Consider the following 21,598-nt stretch of genomic DNA (forward strand, 5'->3'; position numbering starts at 1 on the left):
CTCATACCATCTGGAATCCAGGGTAGAGGTGGGGGGCTGTGGGTGGAAATTTGAGCCTTGAGTGTATAAATAGTTCTAACACGGTGAGATTCGCTGCTACCACCAAGAGAATAATTATAAGACGAAAAGAAACCCGAGAACTGGGTTCTGGGACACTGGAACAATTGGAAGTTGGGAAATGTGGATCGTTAGACTCCAGTTGGGAACCACCACCGTAACCGTCTAAACTAGAGAACTACATCTCCCAGAATCCTCTCTGCCCCAGGCTTCCGAGTTAGAAGCCGCCTTTGAAGTCCCGCGAGAGTTAGAAGGCGGAAGTGAAGCGGAAGCCATTGCTCTCGGGAGGCGATTGCGGCTATACACATGGGCAGAGGAGGCGTCCATCGCGGCTTTCACCCCGTTGTTGGGGACTCTCCACTTCCCCGCTACAGACCGCACCTGCTGTATGAACTTGACGTCCTTTCAGCGGCAGCTTCCGTGACCTCCATTCCACCCAATTCTAACGTCAGCCTTGTAAGCCCCAATTTCCTCACTTAACCCTTTAACCTCGGTCTTCCCGAGGACACGAAAGGCCCATAAGGCAGGGAGGAGTAATTGGGGACAGAGACCTGGGACCGGAAAGCCAGGCAGCCCGGTGAGGAGTGTGCTTTAGACTCTGTGATCAACGACATGAAATGCTGGTACGCGAGGACTGAAATTTAGGACCGCTGTGTTTAGGACAAGGGGAGGCACTGATGATCTGGTTTTAAAAAAAAAAGACCCCTTGGGGTGGAGAGGGAGAAGCCCCGCCCAAGTGAATTCAGGACTTTATGGTGGGGTCTGTCTGGAACGGGAGACCGGGAGGGTAATACCTTCCTTTTCTTTCGCGGTCCATTTTGTCCAATATTAATAGAGGCACACCGGCTTCCTATTAACATTTGTATTGACTGTTAAATCTTATATTTAAAACTTTTCCGTGAACTTCCCTGTTATTTTAGTTGACTGGTGTAAACAGCCTATAACTGGATTTAAAAGTTCACTTCAAAAAAAAAGTTCACCTCAACGTTCTGTTATTTAACCTGAGAGTTAGTCCATTAACATTTATTGTGATTACTATTTTGCATTGATTTTTACTATCTTATTGTGGTTGCTATTTATCCTTTTCCTTTCAAATATTTTTTAATTGGAATATAAAACATGCAAAAAAAGTATGAAAACACTCTTTGCAAAAAACAAAAACAAAACCAAAAACACACACTCTTAAAAGGACAGTGGTAAAGCGTATCTACAAACCAGACCAAGAAGGAGATTATGAAACATCGAACTTGTGTGGTCATTCCTGCATCCCCCTCATTCCCCTTAAATTCCTTTAAGGATTTTACTGTTTATATGTTTTTCCAAAAATGCATTTCCTAATTTGGTAATTATTTGTGAATGGACTCACTCAAGTGCTTTCAGAGACATTCTTTTTTCCATTAATGCAAGTACACTTTTTAAAAAAATTTTTTTAATGTTTATTTTTGAGAAAGACTGTGTGAGCGGGGGAGGGGCAAAGAGAAGGAGACAGAATCGGAAGCAGGCTCCTGGCTCCAAGCTGATTCGGGGCCGGGGCTGGAACTCACAAACCGTGAGATCATGACCTGAATGGAAGTCTACCGCTTAACCGACTGAGCTACCCAGGCGCCTCTGCAAGTACACTTTTTAATTTAGAGATTTTTAAGTACCTTGTAGATGAAGTGCATACACTTACCCATTCTTTTTCAGACACTTCGTGGCTTAAATTTTAGGGTCAGTTTAGAGTTCCCCGTACTTGCGTTTTCTTTTTCCTTTTTTTTTTTTTTTTTTTTTAAGTTTATTTGTTTTAAGAGAAAGAGTGAGAGCATGGGAGGGGCAGAGAGGGAGAGAGAGAATCCCAAGCAGGCTCTGCACTGTCAGCACGAGCTTGAGGCGGGACTGGACCTCATGAACCCCTGAGATCATGACCTGAGCTGAAACCAAGAGTGACACTTAACCGACTGAGCCACCCGAGCACCCATGGAGTTTTTATTTTCAAGTTGTGTTGAATATGTATGTGAGTTTTTATAATATTGGCATTATTTCATTGAATCTTACAATTAATCTTATTATATCTATTTATTGATATAGAATGTTTGCTTGTATATTCTACAATGCTTTTCAATGAAGTTTTAAAGGATTTAAGGAGTTGGGGCAGTTGGGTGGCTCAGCTGGTTGAGTGTCCAACTTCAGCTCAGGTCATGATCTTGTGGTTCATGGGTTCAAGCCCCACATCCAACTCTGTGCTGACGGCTCAGAGCCTGGACCCTGCTTTGGACTGTGTCTCCCTCTCTCTCTGCCCCTCCCCTGCTCCCACTTTGTCTCTATCAGAAATGAATAAATGTTAAAATTTTAATAAATAAAGGATTTAAGGAGTGTGTGTGTGTGAGAGAGAGAGGGAGAGTTTTGTTGTTAGATTTATTTATAGGATCTTTGTTTTTAGTGCTTAGGAATGTTTTTTTCCCAAGGGCTTGGTGTATTGAATTTGGGTTGGTTTTTGTGTAGTGTTTTGAATGTTCTTCATAGACAGTTTTATCCTCTGTGGAATAAATAGTAACTACTTTTATTTTCCGTTTGCATCATTCATTTTTTATTATTTACTTTGCTGGACTCGCTGGAGACTTCTGGTACCATTGAATGGAGTTTGGGTAGCAAACTCTAGGTAGTCCCGTTTTTCCCCCCAACCTTGGAAGGTAATTGACTTTTTATGTTGGTCGAAGCTTGCTTTTTTTTTTTTTTTTTTTTTTTTTTTTTTAAGATAGTAAAGGAAGCTCCCTTCTTTTCCTAGTTTAAGAGTTTTTTCTCATGACAGGTTTAGGCTTTTAACAAGTGAATTTTTTTTTTTTTTCTGGAATCTGCTTTGATTATCTGTTTATCTGTATGTTTCTAGTACCTTAAACAGTGCCTGGCTTTGGTACTACTGTTGTGTATTGAATGCATGAGTGAATAGTGTGATTTTCTTACTGGTCTGGTAATGTGGCAAATTAAATCAATTGGTTTTCTAATGATTCATGACATTTGCGTTGGTAAATAACTTACTTGTAAAGGTAGGCACTACTGTATCATTTTTGGCTTCCATTTGCTAGTGTGTTTGGAGATTTGGATCCATGTTTGAGTAAAATTGGCTTGTAATTCTCCTTTTCTGTTTCAGGTTTATGCCAGTCTCATAAAATGGGGTGGGAATATTCCCTTTTTTCTAAACTCTGGAATATTTTGCCTAAGAATAGAATCACTTGTTCTGCAAAAGGGAGCTGCACCAGGAGAAAACCATTTAGGTCTGGGGTTTTCTTTGTGGAAATTTTTTGAGCAGTTGTTTCTTTGTTTCAGTTCCTTTAAAGGTCATAGGGCATCCAAGTTCTTTATTTCTTTATGGTAAGTAAAATTTCTTTAGGGATTCACTCATCCCTTCTAAGGTTTAAATTGTATACTCAAAGTCGTTAATGTTTTTATTATATTTTTAATGTTTGTTACATCTGTAACATAATCTGGTTTTTCATTCATAGATTTTCCTTTTTTAAAAATAAAACAAGTCCTGCCAGAATTTTGTGAGTTTTGTTTTTCTTAGAGAACTTTTGCCTTGATTGAACGACTTCATCATATGTATGTCTTTCATCTCATAACTTTCTGCTCTTTATAATTTTCTTCCTTTTGCTTTTTTGCAGTATTTCTTTCCAGTTTCTAACATTGGATACCTATCGCGTTCCAAAGAATTTCAGTGTATTTTATTATATTTCAGTTATAAATATTATGTATTATGACTTCTTTGACATGTGAATTATTTAGAATTTTTTTCTTTTTTAATACTCATTCCTGTGACATTTTTCTCGTTACCCTTTGGACACTGTTTGCTAACTTCATTGCATTGTTTTCAGAGATGGATGCCATTTTCTGAGACACGTTGTACCTGTGTGGTTGGAGTTTACAGTAGCTAGGGTATACTGTTTCGTCTTGTTCAGTATGCATATAGTTACTGAATCATCTGCTTGAACCGTGTTAGTGAGACCTCTGGTGGTGGCTTTGTCCATGCTCCTTAGACTTCAGTCTTTTTTTATTTTTTATTTTTATTTTTTGAGTAGGCTCCATGCCCAGCATGAAGCCCCGTGCGGGACTTGAATTCACCACCCTGAGATCAAGACCTGAGCGCTGAGATCAAGAGTTGGACGCTTAATCAACTGAGCCACCCAGGCGTCCCTCTACCTTTGTGTGTGTGTGTGTGTGTGTGTGTGTGTGTGTGTGTGTGTGTATTTGAGGCTGTTAAAACACATATATGTGCACATACGTATATATACATACATATAGGGTTTTTTTCTTGAATTGTACTTCTTTTCGTTATGTAATACCTCAGTTTTCTCTGAACCTTTTTGCCTTAGTTCTTTCTGTCGGATACTAATGTATTTAAACCAGATTTAAAAGAGAAGTGTGTGTCTTGTATATCTTCTTTTTATTTCCATTCTTGCTATATCTTTATGTTTTAGATGTCTGTTGTAAACAGCATATAGCTTGATTATTTGTTTAAATTTTTTTTTGATGTTTGTTTATTTTTGAGAGAGAGAGAGAGAGACAAGAGTGTGAGCAGGGGAGGGGCAGAGAGAGAGGGAGACACAGAATCCAAAGCAGACTCCAGGCTCTGAGCTCTCAGCACAGAGTCTGACGCGGGGCTCAAACTCACGAACCGCAAGGTCATAAGCTGAGCCGAAGTTGGACACTTAATGGACTGAGCCACCCAGGCGCCCCTAACTGGGTTGTTTTTAACCTGTTTTGAGAATGTCTATATTTTAGTTGCAGTATTTAGCCTATTAAATCTTGTGTGTTAACATATTTGCCCGTTGAATTTGTCCTTTTTCTATTTTTCCTTTCCTCTAGCTTCCTTTGATTTGAATGTTTTTTCATTTCACTTTTTTTCCTCCGTACATTTTGATTTTATATCCATATTTATTTACCCTGAAGAGGTTAGCCTTAGAAGAGAGAGCAGACATCTCCTTGTTTGTAACAGGAGAGGAGGAGAGTATCACAGATCGGTTTTGGGAGGAATTTTGTTAGAAGTTTATAGAAACCAGAAAGTTAGAAACACTCCTGTTAACTTTTTAAAAGTAAAGTATAATTTACCGTGAAGACAGTACACAGATACTACATCACTTTGATGAATTTTTTGACACTTGTGTACATCGTGTAACCACTAGCTAAAAATAAATGTGAAGAATATTTCAGTTGCCCCAGAAAGTTCCTCTTGCTTCTTCAGTTTCTCCATCTCATGCTCTTCCACCGAGGCAGCCGTTTTTTTTTTACTTCTATCGACTGAAATAAACAAGTTTTGCTAACAACCTAAATAAGTCCACCTACTCGTGGATGTCCTATGACTGGAATCGTAGAGCATTTTTTGTGTATAGTTTGTATTGGTCAACGTCGTGGAGTTTCCACCGTGTTGTGTGTGTCACCAGTTAGTGTTTGTTCAGTAATACTCCATTGCACATACCACAGTGTGTTTATCCGTTCTGTTGTTGATGGATATTTAGATTGTTTACAGTTTGGGGCTATTATGAAATCAGATTGCTGTGAACATTTTGTATGAGTCTTTGTAACGTGTTTTAAAATTTTTCTCTTGGGTAAATATCTATGAGTGAAATGGCTGAGTCAAATGGTGAAGTCCAAAGTAGTTGAACCAGTTCAACCTCAGCCACGCATCCTGGTCAACGTTTGATGTTGGCAGTCTTTTTTATTTTGGCCACTCTAGAGGGTTAAAATGCTGGATCTTTTGTTTTGTTTGCATTCATCTGATAACCAATGACGTTGAATACCTTTTGACAAGTTTATTACATTTGTCATTACGTTTTGTGCTGTAGCTTTTTTTTGTTGAATTGGTTTTTTAATTTTGTTTTATAGGAGTTCTTTATGTAATCTGAATATATGAGCTCTTTGTTAAGTGTATGTACTACAAATATATATTTTTTAAGTGTATCTTGTGAGAGAGAGAGAGAGAGGGAGAGGGAGAGAGTGCATGCATGCACACACACGAGCAGCGGTGAGGGGCAGAGAGAGAGAGGGAGACTGAGAATCCCAAGCAGGCTCTGTGCACTGTCAGCACGGAGCCCAATGCAGGGGCTTGATCCCATGATCCACAAGATCATGATCTGAGCTGGAATCAAGAGCCAGACACCCCATACTACAAATATTTTTTCCCAATCTGTGGCTTGACTGTTCATTTTGTTTAAAGTTTATAGCAGCTTTATACATAATTGCGCAACTGTTTTTTTTGGAATTGAGGTATAATTGACAAAACATTAGTTTTAGGTGTACAGTGTAATGATTTGATATTTGTGTGTATTGTGAATTGAACACCACAATGAGTCTCTAGTTAACATCATTGCCATACAGAGTTACATTTTTTTTTTCTTGTGATGAAAACTTTCCAGATCTACTCTCTCAGCTACTTTCTTTTTTTTCCGTCGACGTATAACAAACACAACGTTACAGTCGTTTGGGTACAAAAACCTATTCTGTGCTCACAAGTGTAGCCACCACCTGTGACCGTACAGTGTGTTACAATATCTTTGACTATATTCCTTGTTGGTACCCTTCTCTAGCGACTTTTAAATATACTACAGTATTAATAACTAGTCACCATGCTGTGCATTGTATCTCCATGATTTACTCATTTTATAACTGGAACTTTGTACCTTTTGATGCTTTTCACCCATTTCACCCACCCTCTGATTCAGGCAGTCTGTTCTTTGTATCCATGACCTATTTTGTTTTGTTTTTTGAGATTCCACATAGAAGTAAAAATAGATATTTAGATCTTTCTGTCTGATTTATTTCACTTTGCGCAATGCCCTCAAGGTGAATCCGTGCTAGCAGATGGCTAGAGTTCATTTTTTTTTAAAGTTTATTTACTTATTTTGAGAGAGAGAGAGTGAGAGAGAGAGAATCCCAAACAGGCTCTGCGCTGTCAGTGCAGAGCCCAATGCGGGGCTCTATCTCATGAACCATGAGATCATGACCTGAGCTGAAATCAATAGTTGGATGTTTAACCCACTGAACCATCTGGGCACCCCACTTGTAAGATTCTTTTATGTGTTTCAGATATTAACTCTCTATCAGATATATGATTTGCAAATATTTTTTTGTTAGGTTGCCTTTTAAATTTTTTTTTTTTTAATGTTTATTCATTTTTGAGAGAGAGAGACAGGGCACTAGCAGGGGAGGGGCAGAGAGAGGGGGAGACACAGAATCCAAAGCAGGCCCCAGGCTCTGAGCTGTCAGCACAGAGCCTGACATGGGGCTTGAACTCACAAACCATAAGGTCTTGACCTGAAGTCAGACACTTAACCGACTGAGCCACCCAGGCACCACGCCTTTTCATTTTGCTGATGGTTTCCTTTATTGTACAGAAGCTTTTTAGTTTGGTGCAGGCCCACTTATTTTTGCTTTTGTTTTCTTTGTTTTCCGTGTCAAATCAGAATTGCCAAGACCAGTGTCAGGGAGCTTACTGCCTATGTTTTGTTTTAGCTTTGTGGTTTTGGGTCTTACATTCATGTCTTTAATCATTTTGAGTTCATTTTTGTGTATGATGTAACATAGTGGTCCAGTTTCATTCTTTTGCATGTGGCCATCCAGTTGTCCCAACATTATTTATTAAAGAGACTGTCCTTTCCTTGTATATCCTTGGTTCCTTGTCATAAAGTTAATTGACTGTGTATGTATGCCTTTATTTCTGGGATCTCATTTCTGTTTCATTGATCTTTGTGTGTTTTATGCTAGACTATTAATTTGCTTCATGATTTTGTTTGAAAATTTGTATTTTTGGTAAAGGCAAACTTAATGATTTATTAATATTCTGTGTCTAGACTAAAATACTGTTGTGTAACTTAAGGTTGTTAAAATATTTTCTATGGTTTTTATGTTGTGGTTTCTGTTTCATGTCAGAAAGGTTTTTAATTCAAGTTGTTGCTTATGCAGTGATAAAAGAGAATGTAAAGTTCCTGTTACCCATTGAGTTCTTTCAGTGGCATTTTTTTTTTTTTTAAGTAATGTCTACACCCATCGTGGAGCTCAAACTCAGGACCCTGAGATCAAGAGCTACATGGTCTCCCAACTGGAACCAGCCAGGTGCCCTTGGTACCATTTGTTTGTTTGTTTAATGTTTGTTTATTTTATTTTATTTTATTTATTTATTTTTTTAATGTTTTTATTTATTTTTGAAGGATAGAGAGACCGAGCGTGAGCAGGGGAGGAGCAGAGAGAGAGAGGGAGACATAGAATTTAAAGCAGACTCCAGGCTCCGAGCTGTCATCCCAGAGCCCGACGCGGGGCTTGAACTCACGAACTGGGAGATCATGACCTGAGCTGAAGTCGGACGCTTAGCCGACTGAGCCACCCAGGCGCCCCTAATGTTTGTTTGTTTTTGAGAGAGAGCACACGTGTGAGCTGAGGAGGGGTAGAATGAGAGGGGACAGAGGATCTGAAGCAGGCTCTATCCAGTCTCTGAGCTGTCAGGACAGAGCCTGATGCAGGGCTCAAACTCATGAATCATGAGATCATGACCTGAGCCGAAGTGGGATGCTTAACCACTCAGTACCATTTGTTAAAAAGACTGCTTTCCCTACTGAATTTATTTGTTCTTTTAATGAAAATCGTTTGTACACATGTAGGTTTGTTTCTAACTCTGTTCTGTTCTAATGACCTGTTTGTCTGTTACTTATTCCATCCATTACTGTGATAAAGTTAGTACAAATCCTCTACGTTTGTGTTTCTTTCTTAACATTGTTCCTGCTCCTCTAGATCTTTTGCATTTTGGTTCACATTTTAGATTTGGTCTGTAAACTCATTTTTTTTTTATTTGGGATTACTGTGAAATGAAAATAAGATTACTTGTTGAAAGCATAATGATGAGACAGTTTTTGATTTGGGAAAAACTGGCAGGATTTGTACATGGTTTTTAGGCAACTGGAAGGTCAGCTTGCCTGGTAGGCTTTTCTTGAATATAAATACTCCTTTTGCAGTTGAGTTTGGGAGGTCACCAGTTGTGTGCAGACTGGTCTTGCCAATTACCTTCAGAGAGGAGGTGAATGGTTGGAATGAATCATCCAAGGTTGGTCCTTTGGCTGGTAGGAATTATATGGGCAGAGAGTCACAGAAGTGACGGATATTGATGATGACTTCCCACTGGGTAGGCGGGGTGGTGAGAGGAGGAATTTGCTGTTAGAGAGCAAGATGGAAGCAGCATGGGTGGCCTGGAATCCTCTCTCAAGTGAGAGAGGTCGTGTGAGAAGAGTGTCGGAGAAGAGGTTTTTGTCCAGAGAGATTTTGGAATCATTGCCTGCGAGGTGAAGGTGATTCCAGTGATGACACGGCCTGGGCTGTGGCCAGGGTGTGTGTGTGTGGGTGTGGACTGAGTGGCCAAAAGGCACTGGAGGTTGGAACGCGTGGCTGTAGGTGGACGGACCCCGCGGCTACTAGAACCATCCTAAACCATGGTAAGCCTTGAAGTTGAAAGGAAGACAAGTCTGGAGCCCAAGTGTTTAACAAGTAAAGGAGTTTGATGGAGTTGTGCTTGGCAACAGATCACACGGGAGAGTGGATCTGAATCTTATTAGGCACATCAGGGACCTTCTCCACATTGGCCCAGAGGACTCACCTGAGTAAGATAAAGGCCCAAGATCAGACAGAACTTGCTGCTCCAAAGAAGAGATGGTGGAAAAGCAAAGTCAGAATTGTCCTGTGAGCGGAGAGGTGGGAAGTCTTTGTCCTACTGGTCTTTTTCTCATTTACTGCAGATGCCTGCTCGAGGAGTCCCGTGACAGCGAGAGGGAAGCCTCCTGCTGCCAGTGCCCTATTCTGGCAGATTGACTGTCGTTCTCACAGGATGGCAGCTCCTGGTCTGTCTCCCACGAGTGGTAAGTTCCTGGGGTGATAATGAGTGCCCTCAGAAGTCATGCGTAAGTGGCCCCTGGACTTCCCGGAGATCAGGGGTGTGCATGGCTAGGGGGAGGTCTGCCAGGAAGGGTGGAGGAACTGACAAGCAGTGGGGGCAGAGTCCTGGGAGCCCCCCCACGTGACTGTGTCTGACTTGTGAGTTTGGGTGAAGTAGGGATTGTGTGTGGTTGGTGTGTAAGGAAAGACAGGTCGTGGGTAACCCTGTTACCTATTTATTATTACTGTTATCGTTATTATTAAATATTTTATCTGTAAGTAATCTCTACTCCCAGCATGAAGCTCAGACTCATAGCCCTGATATCAAGAGTTGTGTGCTCCACTGACTGAGCCTACCAGACACCCATGTTTTTTTTTTTTTTTTTTTAGTTATATTTGTTATTTATCCCGTATTATTGTGAAAAATCTGAGCCAAGTAAACGCTCTACCTGCTAGAGCTTTAATTTCTTCACTCATTGGTTGAGAGCGTGTATTGCTTTTTTATGGGTATGTCAGCCTGCCATCCTTTCCCGTGTCCCTGAGTGGGGCAGGGCTCCTCTGGCCTGTTACAAGACATGGTGTGTGTGAGACAGACGAGGATAGGCACTGCACACCTAGCACACTTACAGTTGCATGGGCAGCTTCCTGATCTGTGAGTGTCGGGCAGGCTTTAATCCTCATGGATCCGCTCCTCTCTAGCTGCGTCCATCCAGGACCCTGCCTATATCAAGGAGTCAGAGATTCATCCCTCCAGAGACCATTCCTGTCCCCAGGATGTGGACCTGTTTGCTTGCAGTGGCCTGGAGCCTCCTGTGCCAACCAGTGTGGGTTCTCAGGTAGAAGATCTCTGGGCCTCTGGGGGGGTGGGAGAGGCACTTCCCTAGGATGCCCCCAGTGCCACCTGTTAGGGTTCTTTTAGAGCCTCACCCAGGCTGATCACTGCCTGATCAGGGCACAGGAGAAAAAGCCAGAGACACCTGTCAGCAGACAGCAGACAGCCAGACAGCAAGGCCGTCCTGGTATCGGGGACGTAAGGGGAAATGACTAACGTAGCAGGTGTTTCTCTCATAATACAACTCAGAATGCTCAGGCCAGGCTAGAAGTGGAGAGATTTGGTCCCAGGTCAGCAGTGTTGCATGTGATGTGACGAGATCACCTCCTAGTGAAGAGTCCCCAGAGCCCCATCTGGAGTCCTGTGTTCAGAGTCTCTCATGCCCAGCCTCAGTCCATCTCTGTGGACACAGACGGGATGGTTTCTTACTGACCCCAAATATGTGTGGTGATTCAGGAGTCAGTGACTTTCCAGGACGTTGCTGTGGACTTTACTGAAAAGGAATGGCCCTTGCTGGATTCTTCACAGAGAAAACTGTACAAAGATGTGATGTTGGAGAACTATAGCAACCTTGCTTCAGTGGGTAAGGCTGGACTCATTTCTCTGATCATGTGACAGATGTTTTTGTTTTAAGTACTTGCTGTGACCCAGGGACTGTGGGGATTTGGAACACAACGTGAAAAAGCCGTCCTCATACTCCCCCGCCCCCCATGGTGACCCCCAACGGTTGCCGAGGCCTGCCCATTGCATTGACCTTGGAGGTCATCAAGTGTGTCTGAGCCTGGGCATAGGTTTCTGAGTTGAGCAGTCTTCATTCTTTTGAAGGGCAAAGCGTGTCGGTGTTTGTGGCTTTGTGTTTTATGAAAGCCTTTCACTGTGTTTCTTAGAAATTGGGCACCACCATTTCGCTGCTCCTAAGTCAGACTTGTCCACCTTCAGAGCACTGAAGATCAAAACATTGACCCCAGCCTAACGGAAGGGGTTGTCCTCTGCACGATCCTCCCCCAACATGTGTCTTTCCCCGTGAGTAGGGTATCAGGTGGGCAAACCCAGCCTTATCTCCCACTTGGAACAAGAAGAGGAGCTGAGGACAGAGGAGAGGGGACGTCACCGAGCCACATCTCCCGGTAAGCACCAGGCAGACATGGGTGCTTCTGGGCACCTGCTCTACTCAGTGATGCCGGGCAGGGAGGTCCATGAGGAAATATCAGCCAGGGAAATCTGAGAATGCCCCTTCTCCATTTTCGCACAAGTCCTTTGGTCTCACTGTCCTCTCCTATGTATGTATGTCTGTGTTTCTTCCTTTTCTCTTCCTTTTATCTATGTGCTGACTGACTTATTCACTTATTGGTTTACTTACTTTCCACTGAGATACTGTGTTAGTTTCAGGTGTACGACATAGTGACTCAATTTTTGTATGTATTGCAAAGTGATCACCACAGTAAATCTGATTAACATCCGTCACCACACGGGTACAAAACAATTTTTTTCTTGTGATGAGAACTTTTAAGATTTACTGTCTTAACAACTTTTTTGTTAAATTTATTTTGAGAGAACGAGTTGGGGAGGGGTGGAGAGAGCGTGAGGGAGAGAATCCCAAGCCGACTCTGTACCCTCAGTGCAGAGCCCGACGTGGGACTCGATTCCATGAACCATGAGACCATGACCTGAGCCGAAATCAAGAGTCAGACATTTAACCAGCTAAGCCACCCCACTCCCCTCTTAGCAATTTTCAGTATAATACAGACTTATTAATTATAGTCACCGTGCTGTACCCTACAGCCCAGGACTTACTTGTTTCCCAACTGGAAGTTTGTACCTTTTGACCCCCTTCACACCTATTTTGCCCACCCGCCACCTCTGACAACCATCACAGTCTGTTCTCTGTATCCACGAGCTCAGTTCTTTTGTTTTGTTTTGTTTTGTTTTGGGGGGTGGTGATTGTTTTGTTTTTGTTTTTGTTTTTTTTTTAGATTCTACACAGAAGTGAGATCATGCAGTCTGTCTGTCTCTGTCTTATCTTAGCAATATGCCCTCAAGACCCATCTGTGTGGTTGAGTGGGAAGATTTCCTTCTTTTTATTTTTTTACGGCTGAATAATAATCTATTGTGTGTATATGCCACATTTTCTTTATTCATCTGTCAAAGGACACTTAGATTGATTCCATACCTCGGCTATTGTAAATAATGCTGCTGTGAACGTGGGGGTGTGGGTATCTTTTCAAGGTAGTGTTTTTGCTTTCTTTGGGTAAATCCCCAGGAGCAGAATTGCTGGGCTTCGTGTGTAAATTTGACCTGTCCACGTGAGCTTTGTCCCATTCTTTCATACTCTGCACCCCTGATTGTACCCTTCTGTTGTTATCTGTGTTACTCTTTGAAGAGTTATTCCTTAGTGAATCTAGTTAAGTGTCTCCTCCACCATCACCAGGTATCTCACAGAGCCACATTGCACAGGCATTTTTATCCCCATGTGTGTTCTTCCTTTCAACATTGCTTTTCCTTCTTTAAGGTTAGTTTTGCAAAGAAATCCCCCTGTTTTCATCAGCTGTCATCTCACTGTTTCCTTTCTCCAGCCAACATTTCTTTCCTCAGGTTAATATTTTTCCAATTTGTTGCAGATTGGGAGACTCCATCTAAAAGCAAATGGTCCATTCTCATGGAAGACATTTTTGGCAAGGAAACACCCCGTGGTGTGACAGTGGTAAGGTTTCCTTGGGATGATCCCTGGTTTTCTGGACGGGAGAAGGCTGGGGCAGCCTGTTAGAAAAGCAGCTCAGGAACCAGCGAGTGGTATTCCCTGAGAGGCACCTGTTTCAGACACTGTTTCCCACAGCTTTGGGGGAAAACCCTAAACCTAGCCTCAGATAATGAGCGTTGGGGTTCAATTCAGGTTTAAACAGTAAACAGTAAAAGCTTTGTGAACGTTACTCATGTGGAGCCTTAGGGCGTAGCCTCCACTGTTTCATTTGCTAGACCCCAAGTGGGACGTGAACAGTACTGTTAAACTCCAGTCACAGCGTCATTGGTCATAGGGCCTGTTTCTACTCCTGTGAGTGTACATGGGGAGGACTGGATGGCTCTTAGGGGCGTGGGGAGCTGTGGGAAACGCCCTAGTCACTCCTGTCTCAATCAGCAGGAAAGAACACGTCTTGGGGAGAAACCCGCCGAGTACACTCACCTGTTTGAAGTCTTCAGCATGGGCACCCACCTTACCCAGCAAATGGGAAGGCACCCTGGCAAGAGGCCCTATCACCGGCGGGACTGTGGGGCGGCCTTTAAGAACAGGTCACCTCTAACCCAACACGTGAGCATTTACAATGGGAGAAAAATGCACGAATGCCACCAGTGCCAAAAAGCCTTCACGACGAGTGCTTCCCTCACGCGGCACAGGAGGATCCACACTGGGGAGAAGCCCTACGAGTGCAGCGCCTGCGGGAAAGCCTTCAATGACCCCTCTGCCCTTCGGAGTCATGCACGAACTCACCTCACGGAGAAGCCCTTTGACTGCAGTCAGTGTGGAAACGCCTTCCGAACCCTCTCCTCCCTGAAGATACACATGAGAGTTCACACCGGGGAGAGACCTTACAAGTGTGATGAGTGTGGGAAGGCGTACGGCAGGAGCTGCCACCTCATTGCACACAAACGGACACACACTGGAGAGCGACCGTATGAATGTCACGACTGTGGGAAAGCCTTCCAGCATCCCTCACACCTCAAAGAGCACGTCCGAAATCACACTGGAGAGAAACCCTACGAATGCACACAGTGTGGGAAAGCCTTCCGATGGAAGTCGAACTTCAACTTGCACAAGAAGAACCACATGGTAGAGAAAACGTATGAGTGTAAAGAATGTGGGAAATCCTTCGGCGATCTCTTGTCACGGAGGAAGCACATGAGAATTCATATTGTGAAGAAACCCATCGAATGTAGACAGTGTGGGAAGGCGTTCAGAAACCAGTCCATCCTGAAGACGCACATGAATTCCCACACCGGAGAGAAGCCGTATGGGTGTGATCTGTGTGGGAAAGCCTTCAGTGCGAGCTCAAACCTGACCACACACAGGAAAATACACACTCAGGAGAGACGCTATGAATGTGCCGTGTGCGGGAAAGTGTTTGGGGATTACTTGTCCCGGAGGAGGCACATGAGTACTCATCTCGTAAAGAAACGTGTTGAGTGCAGGCAGTGTGGGAAAGCCTTCAGAAACCAGTCCACCCTCAAGACACACATGAGAAGTCACACAGGAGAGAAGCCGTACGAGTGCGATCACTGTGGGAAAGCCTTCAGTATAGGCTCAAACCTGAACGTGCACAGGAGGATACACACCGGGGAGAAGCCCTACGAGTGCCTGGCCTGCGGGAAGGCCTTCAGCGACCACTCATCGCTTCGCAGTCATGTGAAAACTCACCGGGGAGAGAAGCTCTTCGTGTCTTCTGTGTGGAAAAGGCTCCAGTGATGCGTCTGCCTTCAGGGAAACACGAGAGCTCAGACGGGGCCCAGTTGGTGTCATGGCTGGGAAAGACTTGTTTTTCCTCATCACTGTGGGCATTCGCGAGAACTCATGCTAGGGGGCAAAACTATACCTGTGGTATGCAGGAGTCAGGTGCGCATTCAGCTCTTAAAAAATGAGAACTTAGGGAGAGAGACCGTAGCTTGGTATTTAATGTCAGAATGACCTTAGCACCACCAGCACCTTCTGGGCATACGAGCGAGCGCACCAGGGACTTAATGGTCTCACACCGTATTCTTGATGAACAAAATCATACTAAAGAGAAAAACCTATAAAATAGGAATGTGGGAAAGTCTATAAGAGAGGTCAGCAAACTGGCCGACTGTCTATTTTTGTATGGCTTGCAAACTAAGAATAGTTGATAACATTTTTAAAGAAGAAAAACATGTGGCAAACACCACATGTGACTCACAGAGCCTAAAACACCTACTTTCTGGCCCTTTACAGAAAAACCCAGCCAGCCCTTGGTCTGCAGGAACAGTTCTAACCTGGTGGTGATTTTGCTTATCTGGAGACATTTTTGATTGTGAAAACTGGGTGGGGGGTGGGGTGCTACTGGCACATAATGCCCGGGAGCCCCTGCAGGAGAGAATTATGTGGCCCCAAATGTCAGTATTGCTGAGGTTGAGAAACCATGGCCTACAACAATCGTTCAGTTTTTATGAGACGTACTCACACTAGGAGACATTTCTGTTTAAAACTTCAAAAAGCCTAGCCAATGGAATTCTTTCAGGAAACGTGAGAACCCACACCGCGGACGGCCCGCGTGTGGAGATGATTTTAGCCGCAGCCCCCTCACTTGTGCTCATGAGAATTCATACCCTGATGGAATTTTCTAGTGAATCATGAAATTGCATTTGTCAGTCTTTCATCATGAAAACAGACCCTCACTCATTAATTTGTAGTCTTTATTCTTAAGATCATGCTCCTCTAACACTTGGGCTTCATTACAGGTTTGTATATAGTATTATTATAATTCCATCCTTGATATGTGTTCATTTGCTTTTGGATAACTCCCTTGACCAGTGGACTGTTTGGCATTGTGTTAAATGCTATGTAACATGTGGGTATTTTTAGTACCTGTTTGTTACGAGTGTCTAAGTCAGATGCGTTGCTATCAGGGCACGATGTCTTCATCAGATGGATCCTCTGGAATGTTCTGGGCCTCCTGTCCCTGCAGGAGTGACATACACTTCTCGTTGCTCTCCTGGTGTCTCATCTTTCACATCAAGAAAATCCAAGTTTTGTCAGATTACTAAGATACCCTAGTTTTAGAAGTCTCTTAACGAGTTTTCCACAACTATTACAGTCTTTATGTCACAGCCTGGCCATTGACTGATAAGCAGATGTCACTGTATGGGCTGTTGACGAGAGAGCTCTTGAAAAGGGATTTTTCTTACCTGCATTCTTCTACAGATTTTGTTTTTGCTCTTTTCCTACTTCTCACCTTGCAAGGAGACCAAGTACCTAGTGTTCAAAGATATGTCTTGTGACCATGAGGCTGCAAGCCACAGGCTAAAGAGGATCCTGCAGGAAAGGCACAATGATCCTGGCCCCTCCAGTCACTTCTTTGTCTACACTAGCCGTGGATATATTATTTCCAGACTTCCGATTACAGGAGAAAAATATAAATAAAACTGGTTATTGGCTTAAGCTGCTTTGGATATTTCATTGTTTATGAATTTAATAATTTTTTATTGGTGGGGGAGGGTTCTGTTAATCCCAAGTGGATGCGACCTGTAATACGTGCATCGAGTCATTGGTAAGGTTTTATAGCTGCTGTGTGTGGATATAATCTGCTTATACTTTTAATTGTTGAATATGAGTTTGTTTTTTGTTTTTTTTTTACATCTTTAATCCATGTTTTAAAATTGTGTTTCAAGTCTCTGATACGCTTAAGTATTTATTTTCTTGACTTGAAGTGTCTCAGTCTTTACAGAAGCCCCAAGAAGCAGATACCATCACGATCTCCCTTTTGCATAAGGAGAATCTAAGGCAAGCAAGATTAGGTTGCTTGTCTGAGTTCAACCCACAAACAGGTAGTAGTGCTTCTGTGTCGGGCCCTGTTCTGTCTGTGCCCCACATCTGTAGCAGCCAATTGGGATTTTTGCCTTCATGGTGCTTTCTTTCTGCTTAGGGTAAGGCACCCCATAAACAAATGAGTCCGTAAATACATTGTATACTGCAAGGTGGTTAATGCAGTGGAGGAAAAGCTAAGCATGGTGATGATGAGACAGAATGTGGGGGTTCAGAGCTGTTGGGTGGGTGGGGAAAGCCTTCACCTTAGGGGGCATTTGAGCAGAGATGTAAACTGACAGCACCATGTTGTAATCTGGGGTGGAGCACCCTTGGCAGTTCAAAGGCCATGAAAAAAAAAAAAAAACAACTGCTTGGGACACATGCAGTAGCACAGGGGCCAGTGGAGCAAGCCTGGGAGTCCCAAGACGATGAGGCTAGAGCTGGGTCAGGGTGCGGGTCACGGGGGCACCCTGTGGATTTCCTGGAAGGACTTTGCCTTGTATTCTCCCGTGTCATGGGAAGTCAGTGGAGGGTTTTGAACAGAGGGGTTGGCAACTAACTTCTGAATCGCTGGCTTCTGGGTTGACAGGTTAAGAAAGGACAAGGGCACAAACAGGGCCATTAGAAAGCTCTTGCAGAATTCAGGGTAGATACAGTGGTGGCCAGCTGAGTAGTAGCAGGGGAGGCTCGAGGATCCCATTGATGAACGTAGTGGCAATTTTCATTTCCAGATAGTGGCCTTTTGTATTCCCCTGCAGCGTACCTTTTCTGTTGCTGGTATACAGTTTGTGATTCCCATTCTTCCGAGTTGTGAACAATGCTGCTTTAAGAAGTTGGGTCCGCGCTTTCTGGAGCGTCGGTGAGTTATTCCAGGAGCGTGAATTGCTGGGTTGTGAGGTCTGTGCGTGTTCAGCTTACCGGTATGAACACCAAAGTCATTTCTGCAGTGGTTGTGTAAGGACTGGGATGTGTGCATGTGGTAACACTTGAAACAAGGTCTACTGAAGCGCACAGAAGTTCTTAATCCACACATGTACAGCTGCGTTATTACACCGAGCAAATACATGTAATCACCAGACAAGAAAAAACACTACCAGGGTAGCTGATAACCCTTTCTTGCCTATGCAGGTGGCAAACCCGTCCCTACTCTCCACAGGTAACCGGTGTTCTGACTGACGGCGTGGCTTGGGTTCTTTGTTTTCAAACTCTGTGCAAATGGAACCGAACAGGGTGTGTTCTTTTGTGTCTGTCTGATTTTGCCCAGTATTTCTGTTAAATTGACCCTTATTATTTAGAGTATCTCTAAGTACATTTTTGTGTGTGTTCTGTTTGCATATTCCACAGTTATTTAAGTACTTTGTGTCGGTTTACATTTCACGTTTCAGTTTGGGGCTCTTGTGAATAATGCTGCTATGGACACACTTTAACGTTTCTGATGGTGCACAGGTGCATGTATTTCTCTTGGGTCTGTGCCCTGGACTGAAATTTATGGGTCGAGTGGGGTGCATATGTTTATTCTTTGTACATGATGCGAATTTTCCAAAGTGGTTGTGCAACTTTGTTTTGCAACAAGCTATTTTATGACATTGGATACGATGCTAAAGTTGCCTGCCTTTTTCTTCCTGTGATTTATATTTTCCACGTATATATTCCACAAAACTCTGGATGAGTTTTGTACATAACCTTCTCCCACTCCGGTGCATGTCTCCAGTGTTCTAATAGGTATATTTTCATGAGATGAGTTAATTTTAATGTCCTTGAATCTTTATGGACAGCACTCTTCTGTTCCTGTGTAAGAAATATTTGCCTACCCGGAAGGCAGGATGACATTCTATAATTTCTTCTGCAATTTGTTTTTTCCTTTAATATATATAACTTTAGATCTACAGTCATGTGAGATTGATTTTTGTGTGTGTTGTGTGAGGTAAGATTAAGTTTTGTTTTTTCCATATTAACCCAGCATTATTTACATAAAAAGTATATCTTGGGGCACCTGGGTGGCTTAGTTAGTTAAGCATCTGACTCTTGATTTTAGCTCAAGTCATGATCTCATGGTTGGTGAGTTTGAGCTTTGTATCAGTCTGCTGAGTGTGGAGCCTGCTTGGGATTCTCTCTCTGTCTTTTCCCTGCTCATGCTCGCTCACTCGCTCTCTCTCTCTGTCTCCCCCCCCTTTCCCCTGCTCGTGCACTCTCTCACAATAAATGAATAAGATGCCTGAGTGACCAGTCAGTTAAGAAGTGGACTCTTGATTTCAGCGCAGGTAATGATCTTGAAATTCATGGGATTGAGCCCCACATCAGGTTCCTTGCTGACACTGTGCAAAGTCAGCTTCTGATTCTCTCTCCCTTTATCTCTGCCCCTCCCCCTCTCATGCTTGCCCTCTCTCAAATAAGTAAACATTAAAAAAAAAAGTATGTGTTTGCCCTAGGAATTTGAGATGTTACCTTTGTCATGTGTGTGTACACACACACGCACACACACACACACACACACATATATGTGTGTATATATATATATTTTTTGGAGGGGTAGAGGAAGAGGGAATCTTTTTTTTTTCTAAGGATCTTTTTTTCATGTTTGTTTTTGAGGGAGAGACAGTGCAAGTGGAGGAGGGCAGATGGAGAATCCAAAGCAGGCTCTGTACTGTCAGCACAAAGCCTGACATGGGACTTGAACCCCGGAACCATGAGACCATGACCTGGGTTGAAGTTGGATACTCAACTGACTGAGCCACCCACGTGCCTGGGGAGAGAGAGCGAATCTTAAGTAGGCTTCATGCCCAGCATGGAGCCCAATGCAGGGCTTGATATCATGACTGTGAGATCAAGACCTGAGCTGACATCAAGAGTTGGACACAACCAACTGAACTACCTGGGCATCCCACCTTTGTCATATCTTGAATTCCAGAGGTCTAATTCTGGACTTTATTCTGCTGATTTATTTGTTCATGTACCATGCCACAGTATTTAAATTATAAGAAGTTTTATAATAAGTCTTCATGTCTGGAATGTCTAGTTCCCCCTCACGGTTTTTCTTTTTCAGTGTTTTCCTATGTTTTCTTGCTTGTTTGGGGTTTTTTTAAGATTTTTTTTTTTTTTTTTTAAGTAATCTCTATACCCAACTAGGGTCTCGAACTTACAATCTCGAAATCAAGAGTCATATGCTCTACTGACTGAGCCAGCTGGGCACCCCTGTTTGCTTTTTATATGCACTTTCCTATTATTTTGTCCAACTCCATAAAATTAGCTTTTGGGTATTTTTATTGTCATTGCCTTGAGTTTATAAGTTAACTTGAGGAGAACTGACATTTCTATAATGTAAAGTCATTCAAGAACAGAGAATGACTTTCCATTTGTTCAGGTCTATTTTCGTGTTTAATGTTTAAAAGTTTTAAACATTAAATAATGTTTAAAAGTTTTCCATGTACAAGTTTTCTGCTTGTTAAGTTTTGTCTAAGTATTTAGTCATTTATTATAAATGAGACTTTTCCCTACCATTACATTTTCTGTTCACAGTTTCTGTACATGAAAGCTGCTAATTTTGTAACTTGTTACTTCACTGAATTATTTCTTGAGTTAGCTTTATTCTTTTCTGGGGTTTTCCAGGTATACTGCCATATTACCTGCAAATTGAGATATCTTATTTACCAGTTCTTAGGCCTCTGATTGTTTTTGCTTGTCTAATTGCATTGGCTAATAACCTCTAATACAATGATATATCGTGGGCATCCTGGCTCTGTTCTAGAAGAGATGCCCCTCTTGTTTTCCCATTAATTAAGATAATGTCTTTTAGAACCAAGGTATTATATTTATTTTATCATACTGAGAAGGTATCCTATATTCTTGAATGTTTTATCATGAATGGGTGTTAACATTTGCTAGTTTTTTTGAACATCTATGAAGAGGGTCATGATTCTTCTGATTTATTAATAAATTATATGATATTAATAAATATCTCAATATTCAACAAATCTTGCATTCCTGGAGTGAATTTCACTTGGTCATGGTGTATTTTCTTAATGTGGTGCTGGATCCTTTTTGCTAGTATTTTGTTTAGAATTTTTTTAGTGCTATTCATGTGTGATAATTGGTCTATAGTGGTTTTTTTGTGTTTGTTTGTTTTGTACTGTGTATGATTAGGTGTTGGTATTATACTTGCTTCATAAAGAATTGGGAATTTTTCCTTCTCAGTGCACCAGAATAATTTATATGGCATTAGGACTGTGTGGTTAGAAAAGATTTGGTAGAATTCCTTGTAAAACCATCTGAGTCAAGTTCTTATTAGTGGCGTATTT

General features: G+C 42.5%; 1 protein-coding gene across 2 annotated transcripts; it reads left to right on the plus strand.

Annotated features, from left to right (window-relative positions):
* The first annotated feature begins 317 nt into the window (after window positions 1-317).
* On the plus strand, window positions 318-16,937 carry ZNF317 (zinc finger protein 317). 2 transcript variants are annotated; one of them, XM_040449801.1, is made up of 7 exons: window positions 318-513; window positions 9,807-9,926; window positions 10,642-10,778; window positions 11,231-11,357; window positions 11,806-11,901; window positions 13,393-13,475; window positions 13,908-16,937. In XM_040449801.1, exons 2-7 carry the CDS (start codon window positions 9,896-9,898, stop codon window positions 15,228-15,230), a joined length of 1,797 nt encoding a protein of 598 aa, XP_040305735.1. In that variant the 5' UTR covers window positions 318-513; window positions 9,807-9,895; the 3' UTR covers window positions 15,231-16,937. The 2 variants fall into 2 exon arrangements, with proteins under 2 accessions (XP_040305735.1, XP_040305736.1); XM_040449802.1 differs by having other exon boundaries at window positions 13,911-16,937.
* The last annotated feature ends 4,661 nt before the right edge of the window (window positions 16,938-21,598 follow it).

This window comes from Herpailurus yagouaroundi, unplaced genomic scaffold, assembly GCF_014898765.1.
Source record: "Herpailurus yagouaroundi ecotype Mexico unplaced genomic scaffold, PumYag 200, whole genome shotgun sequence".
NCBI lineage: Eukaryota > Metazoa > Chordata > Mammalia > Carnivora > Felidae > Herpailurus > Herpailurus yagouaroundi.